Source organism: Zea mays, chromosome 1 (assembly GCF_902167145.1).
Source record: "Zea mays cultivar B73 chromosome 1, Zm-B73-REFERENCE-NAM-5.0, whole genome shotgun sequence".
Lineage (NCBI taxonomy): Eukaryota > Viridiplantae > Streptophyta > Magnoliopsida > Poales > Poaceae > Zea > Zea mays.
The window spans coordinates 201122207-201130012 of NC_050096.1; the positions used below are offsets into that span (position 1 = coordinate 201122207).

A 7806-nucleotide genomic window follows, 5' to 3' on the forward strand; every position below is an offset into this window, starting at 1 on the left:
CTTGCCGCATATGCCCGCAGCGGCTCCCTCGCATCCCGTCGCAGATCTCGTGCCCTCACCATCCCAAGCCCACCCCCTTCCTCGGATCTAACCCCTCCTCATGTCTCCGCGGCTAGAGCTGATATCCTCGTTCATGGCGGGCGGCGCGGGTGGGTTCATCACGCAGAGGCCTTTGAGGCCCTGCCCAAGGAGCGCGCTGCCAACCGCGGTTGGTGATATTTGCAGTTGCGTGTGCAGACAACTTATGTGGGGGTTTTACTGTATTTGTTTCTGATTTTTGGGCTCTTTGATGCCTACTGATTAGGCTGCAAACTCTGACTATGGATTCTCCCTCATCTGCCACCTATAATCCATCTAAAGATGAACCCTCTGAAACCAGTGAACTGATAGACAGTATATTTCCATGAACACAAGAACCGTCTGCCGACAGCGAGCCTGAGGCCGCTGCAGCCAGCGGCGACGACGACCAGCAGCTGCAATCTGTCAAGCCCAACTAGAGGGGTGAGTGGTGCTGCTCCTGATGAGATCGTTGGAGGCTTAATGGAGATTCCTGCCATCTATGAGGCACTTGGTGATCTCGATGTGGCCCAAAAGCTTTATCAGAGGGAACTTAGGTTGCTCGAGGGCTCATCGAGGGAGTGGAGCATTGTTTGCCGGTGTTGTGGCACAAATGGGTGTTCTGTACTACATGGTGGGGAGGTGAACTGGTTCGAGAGTGCAGTTGCAAAGTCTAGGGCCATTGGTGAGAGAAAGTCGACATTTTTCGCGTTATGTTGAACCAGATGGGGCTAGCTTGCATGTAGCTGTTCAAGATAGACGAGGTTGCACATTTGTTTGAGGAGGCAAGGGAGGTTCTGGAGCAGGAGTGTGGCGCTTCTCATCCTAATACTCTTGGTGTGTACAACAACCTTGCTGCAATCTATGATGCCATGGGAAGGTATATGTCATTTTGTTCTTCTGCAACCTTGGTCCATTATTCAGAATCCATGATCATATCTCTTTCTGTGATGCAATTATAGTCCTAATCTGTAGTACAGATAGATGGAGTACACAGCCACACATTTAGCCTGGGTGCTGAAAGGGGGAGCCACACACTTCTGATTCAAGTATTATTTACCCGCTATGAATTCTAAGGTAGGAAAATAGGAATGTAAGAATACCTATCTTCCAAACTGCACACAATATCGAAATGGTGGCTTTCCCAAGGCTTAGATATGGGTGCTGCCTAGGCAGTGGGGAATGCCACAACTTGCGCCTGCTTGTTTATCACGGGCGAGTAGCGATTCTTACTAGACGTTCTGCATGCAGTCGGCACTCACAACGGCCTTGGACATAATCCTGAGCAACAAGATGCTGAACTTCTATTTGGACCTGGCTATACTGGTCATGCGGATCTTGGGAATAGGTACCCTGGTTTGATTTATGAAATACCCTATTGTTCAGACAATTCCTTATGACAAATAATTTAGCTCTCATGTTTCTTCCTCTTTTACAGTTGCTATATGGCTTCAGTAATGCAAGTCATGTTTTTAACCCACCATTCCATATCAAGGTTGCTTTTAGTTTTCATATTCGTTTTTATACATTGTTACATTTGTATTTTTTTCTTTTACTTTACTCTTCTTTTTTTCATTTCAGATACTTTGAGAAACAGAGTCTGAAAGCTGCATTTGCTTCTGCACTAGCTGATCCAACAGTAGACCTAAATATGCAAATGTAAGTATAGTTTTAATACCGATTGGCAGATGTTGACTTCCATATCTATACTACTATATTGAAAACATAATGAGGGCGTCCACACCTCATGCCCTCGCCCTCGCCTCCGTCTCTCACCTGGGTGACCCCCGCTGCACATTCCCCTCCCCTCGCATATTAGCTACTCCTACCTTTTAGTTGCATAAATTACAGTTTACAGTTCAATGTACATATTAGTGACCTGCAAGCAGTAAAAATCACAATATTAGAAGATAGGAATAGGGATCCTGACATCACATATTACTACTACAGTTTAAGTTTTTTGCAACATTATAGCCACATCTACTGAAGACAAGCAGCTCTTATTTACTGCTACAGTTTAATTCTGGGATGTATTCACAATTCTGAACCTTCCAACTTTTCGGTAGATGTCTACTTAGAATTTAAGTTTTGAGGATCTTATTTACTAGATTAAACTTCAGCAATAGACATTAATTTAGAATACCCAATTTATTGCAATCTACTTATCTGTCGCATAACTCTTTTTTAGTGTCTAGCTTATATACCTCTGCTCGCGCAGACAAGATATTGCTAAAGGAGGTGTTCGCATGGAGGAGGACCTCAATGTGGTGGGCATACTTTGCAGGTTGAATCGTTTCTAACCTTATTAAAGTCTCATTCTTGTAACATGAAAGTCATATATAGTTTTCTGAATGGGACATATTTTAACTAAACGAAACAATGTTTAACACACAAATTACTTGTTTAGAGCCTCCTCTCGTTCATAAAGATTGTCCACGTTTCTGAGCAGACTACTGTAATTTTCAGATTTCTCCACTAATTTATGCAGAGAAACTATCAAAATAAGATCTTGTCAGATTTCAGATACCACTGACAGTAACCAGTAAGTCTAAGGGCCTACTCAGAACTCATTCTCAGAGTGAGATTCTGGATTCTAGACAGCGGATGTAGAATCTGGATAAGGGGTATTTGGATCTTTATCATAGTGATTATTGCCTTTGCATAGTTGGATTCTAGAATCTAATTCTAGGACCCAAGTGTTTGGATCACATTCTCATTTTTCTTAGGAGATCCAAACAGGGCCTAAGTGTGCTTCCATATATTCATGCCAAAACCATGCCATGGAAAACTAAGTGCAGTGCAACTCAAGATGGGCACAGAGTAAAGCCTAGGCATATATCTTCAGCACATAACACAAAAGGATAAATAGAAAAGGCCCAGAATGGAGATGCAAAATTCGAAGAGAGAATAAATGTCACCATGACCATGGATGCAGTTTGATAATCTGTCATGAATCAAACTTCAGAGATAACTCTGTACTTACCAAGACCAACAGCCTAGAACTTATGATTCTGAGAGATGTTTCTGTGGGTCAGCTGTGTCAAAGCAAAATACAGTCCAGCTACATCTATGAATCCAATAAAAACTTTCATTAACTCCTGCAAGTGAAAACAACAGGATAGATAAGAGGACACCAAGTTAGAATCAAAGTGTACTTTGCGTGTACAATAAAATGTAGCAAATATACCTGATAGGGGTCAAAGCTATCATTCTCAGGTACTTTGAGCAATGTTGCCAAGCAAACAAGCTGCCAATATGATATAGCAACATTAGAGGACAATGAACTACTGTTGGTTCACTGAACTTATCATGATCCTAGAAAGTGACTTGTGTTGTGTGAGCTATTGGATTTGATTTTTATATCCTAGAAAGTGATTCATGTTACACTTGACTTGAGATTCATGGAACCAATTGGTTGAGCTGCACATTCAAATTTTATTTGTTTTAATCTAATGAATAGCAATTTGTTAGCAGTGGAAGGACAAGAGTTCATTTCATCTGTTAGTTATTGGGTGTAATTTTTAGAGGTTGATAATTATGCATGTCATTTGAGTAGGATCATTCCCTTGTCGCCTTTGAACCTACATAACTTGTCGTATTGAAATGAAAGGATAGCTGACATTATGCCGCCTCTAAATGTTTGCAGATAACATTTCCTGGTTTTGCAACCCAGGAATATATAACCAATTATATCTTACACAGTCTTGATTTAATTTGCAGATTCATTGAACACATTAAATTTACGAGAGCAAAGTACAAACCCTGTATCTGTTTGTTTCTGCTGATGGTGAGGGTAAGCATGATTTTTTTATGATCGATGGTCGATATTCCCAATCTTCTATGGTAGAGAAAATGTGTTCCCCTACAGGTTCCTATGTATGAGCTAAGGGCATGATGGGAAGTCTGTAGGTCTGAACCATGGAAATCATCTATGAGCTGAGGAAGTCTGTAGATCAGAATATGCCGTCCTGCATTTTGATTTCCCCTTTGTACGTAGTTACCATGGCAATAACAATGAGATCGTCAAACAGCAGTGCGTTTTAAGGAACTTGAGATACTCCCGTCTTCGTGTCTGTAATAAGAACGTGTTTTATGTGCGTGAAACCTGTCAGTTCTGTTAATTTTTGGCATTCGCCTGACTTCTTGTTCAATTGGTGCGAGTTGCATCCGGCCTTTTTCAGTTTGACTTTGATCTAATGTTACTAGGATTCAGTGCAGCAGTTTAAGATAGATATTTTTCTAATTTGTTGGAATGATTTTTAGTACTATTAAACTACACGTGTTTCTTATCACGTGGCTATTCTGTATTCCATGAATCCCAATAAACTATGCTCAAATTGTTACTAGCCAAGCTTTCTAGGTGCAAATATGTTGCCCTTTTCAGTTTGATCTCGTGTTACTAGGATTCAGTGCAAATGTTATTTTTCTTATCACCTGGCTATTCTGTATTCCATGAATCCCAAGAAACTATGCTCAAATTGTTACTAGCCAAGCTTTCTGGGTGCAAATATCTTGCCCTTTTCAGTTTGATCTCATGTTACTAGGATTCAGTGCAAATGTTATTTTTCTCTCGCCATCATTTTGTTTCATTTTGTTTCGCCGTTGTAATGGTAGAGTAGAAGTGTGTTTTTGCTAATTGTTGAGTTGGCCTTTTCTTTTCAGCTTCCATACGAAGACATGACACCTTTTCTGGCAGCAGTTGCCATTGTTCAAAAGGTATCGTAGTTTAACACACAAGTCATTGTGCTTTGTCACAAAATAACAGTGGCACATCTTGCTGTTATCATACTACTTTAATTTGCTGAAAAGAAAAGGATCCAAATAGAAGATGAATGTTGAGTTGTAACTCATTTATATCTTTTCCGGTGTCATCAAGATCGACTGAATCTATATGGGATTGACTCTGCTCGTGCTGAAGGAGAAAGAGCGTGCTTGGCATGCGGGGGATCATACTTCGGTTCACCTTTTTTCATGGGTCATGTTACCTGTAATTTCAGATTACACAATTTCTGATATTTCTGTCTTTGTGAGAGAACTACCAAAATAATTTTACATCATGGCTACTCTCAGATGTGTTCATACTGCTGCCACTAATCATATAAGGGTAACATTGTATTTGATAGCAAACAATTTTAAAGATATTAAAGTTAGCGATAATAAGTGTTGTTCGTTTCTTTGTAATTGTTGTGTATTAATATTTTGCTGAATGTTTTGTGTGTCGTTGCAACGCACGGGCACATGCCTAGTAAATAAATAAAACCTTAGATAATAATAGGTACAAATCTATAATACAAATGGTTTAAACTACAAGAACAAATAGTATACATATGGTCTTCATCTGTGACAAATAAAAAATAGATATGACATGTGGACCCAAACACCCAGTCACTCACTAGCCGGCCACAGCCCACGGGCCACCTAGCATCCCGCGGTCCCGCATCCCCAATTCCCAGCGGAAAACCCCTTACCCCCAGCCCCCTAGCCTCCTAGCACCTTCTCCTGTCCTTCTAACCCTAGCCGCCAAGCCCACCAGCCACCGCTAGCTGCTGCCGTTCTCCACTCTCCACGGACCATGGCTCCACGGCCAGCCGCCAACCACCAGGCCACGGCCGAGCAGGCCGCCAAGCACCTAGGCCGGCCGAGCGGTGCGCCGAGCGCCCGAGCACCCAGGCCACCGCCCGCCGCACCAGAGCGGCCAACGGGGCACCGAGCCGAGCAGAGTTTCAACAGTGTTCCTGACCGTGTGTTCTTGATCCAGGTGGCTGCCAGCAAGACGAAGATCTACATGGTGCTTGAGCTCGTCAACGGCGGCGAGCTGCTGGACAGGATTGTAAGCCGCCTCGGCCGTTCGTTCTTCCTCCCTTGTGATCAGTCAAGCTACACTCCTTGTCCGATGCCGTTACCACTCCCATACAGCTATACTACGTGTCTGATCCCCCTCTTGTCGCTTCCCTTTTGCTGCAACAGCAACTGACCAGCAGGCGGCCAGTGAGGGAAAGCTCCCGGAGCAGGAGGCAAGGAGGCTACTGCCATGAAAAGGGCGTCTCTCACAGAGACCTCAAGGTGCAGTGCCGGCCGGACGTTCCTCATCCCGCTCCGCTCCTATCAGTTAAGTTTTGCTGTGTCCGTGGCCCTGGTCCTTTCTTCTACTCTACTCTACTCACTCACTCATCACTCCCAGGCGGCCAAACAGCTCCCCAGGTGCTAATTCCTTATGCCGAATGCCTGCAGGTTCTGCAGAACAGAGGGTACGACGGCTGAAATACACACAATTTAGTTGAATTTAAGTTATGCCTAGTGTGCTATGGCCACTAGTTTGAATTTAAGTTAGATTTAAAGGTTACACACAATTTACTAGTTTTATTATCTGAATGGTTGAATTGGTCTCCTACTACTGTAAATAATGACAGCTGAAATACATCATGTCTCTACCACTTTAGCCTTTCGTTTTTTTTCATACACTAGTACTGATCTACATGGACTGCAATAGTATTCACACCACAGTGAATGTTGAGCGTTTATTCAGTAACACTGATATAGGCAAGAGGTATATGTATTTCATAGGCAAGAGGTATAGGCAAAAGTAACACTGAAGACATAGGCAAGAAGTATAGGCAACAATAACACTGATATACTTAGGGGGAAAAGGGTATATGTATTTCTAGCCCTTTTATAACAGTCATTTCTAGCAGTTTTAGCAAATGACTGGTTCAGTGTGTATTTATATAGCAGTTTCAGTTTTATAGCAGTTTTAGTTCTAGCACTTTTAGCAAATATATATATATATTTCATAGCAGTTTCATAGCAGTTAACTGCATAACATTCATGCCATTTGCTTGTAGAAAAAATAGAAGACAAGTGTTCCAACAACTAAACCTCCAAACTTGCGACCAAGGCCACAAAGACAAAGTGTTCCAACAACTAAACCTCCAAACTTGCAACCAAGGCCACAAAGACAAAATGCTCAACCTCAAGACGAACAAGCGATTGCTGATTTGCAGACGGTGGGAGTGATGTCGCTGTGGTGCTTTTGTGACTGATCATCTCTAGAGCTTTTGTGGATGATCTAGCTAGCTATCTGTAAATGCTCTAGTTGTGAATGATATTATAATTGTGATGCTTTTGTGAATATATAATTGTGGTGCTTTTGTGTTTATGTGATGGATCTATGACTGTGGTATACTGATTAACTGTGTATGTCTTTATGATTTATGTATAAAAATATGTGATTTGTGGAGCTTAATTAAATGTATATTATTATCAATAACAACTGTAAAAGGACGACTTTCTGTTGGTTGCTAAATGTATAGTATGCCGACTTACGGTTGGTTGCTAAATCTATAGTACAGCAACCCACGGTTGGTCGCTAAATATACAATATTAGCAACGGACGGTCGGTCGCTAAAAAGATGTCGGTCGCTAAAGCCTTTAGCGACGGCACTTACAACGACCATCCTTATGGGTCGCTAAAAGTTTTTAGCGACCAACCGTAGGTTGCTGAAGGCCGTTTTAGCAACCAACTGTAGGTCGCTGAAAGTGAACCGTCGTATAGTGATCATTCAGAGTGAGTCCGCGCTAACTTTCCCTGCTGAACACAAATCTATTGTCCCCCGGTTTCCGAAAACAAGACAATCACATTCATGGGATTCGACATAACTAGTACGGAATGGTTGAAAATCAAACACAATTAATGACTATCAACCAACAATTTTGTCTCTGTACATCAAGTCGAGTACGTGTATTATTTGC

At 42.0% G+C, this 7806-nt stretch overlaps 1 protein-coding gene across 2 annotated transcripts; it reads left to right on the forward strand.

The window, feature by feature from the left end:
- The first annotated feature begins 5546 nt into the window (after window positions 1-5546).
- Window positions 5547-6495, forward strand: LOC103643093 (uncharacterized). 2 transcript variants are annotated; one of them, XM_020547223.3, is made up of 3 exons: window positions 5547-5887; window positions 6039-6071; window positions 6239-6495. In XM_020547223.3, exons 1-3 carry the CDS (start codon window positions 5630-5632, stop codon window positions 6263-6265), a joined length of 318 nt encoding a protein of 105 aa, XP_020402812.1. In that variant the 5' UTR covers window positions 5547-5629; the 3' UTR covers window positions 6266-6495. The 2 variants fall into 2 exon arrangements, with proteins under 2 accessions (XP_020402812.1, XP_020402811.1); XM_020547222.3 differs by having other exon boundaries at window positions 5560-5887; window positions 6036-6071; window positions 6239-6491.
- Window positions 6496-7806: the final 1311 nt, after the last annotated feature.

What these genes read in the sequence shown, in the direction of transcription:
- LOC103643093 (XM_020547222.3), top strand. Translation starts at nt 5,630, where the DNA reads ATGGCTCCACGGCCAGCCGCCAACCACCAGGCCACGGCCGAGCAGGCC. An exon ending in GCGAGCTGCTGGACAGGATT is followed by an intron (nt 5,888 to 6,035) that starts GTAAGCCGCCTC and finishes GCAACTGACCAG; the next exon opens with CAGGCGGCCAGTGAGGGAAA. An exon ending in GAAAGCTCCCGGAGCAGGAG is followed by an intron (nt 6,072 to 6,238) that starts GCAAGGAGGCTA and finishes CATCACTCCCAG; the next exon opens with GCGGCCAAACAGCTCCCCAG.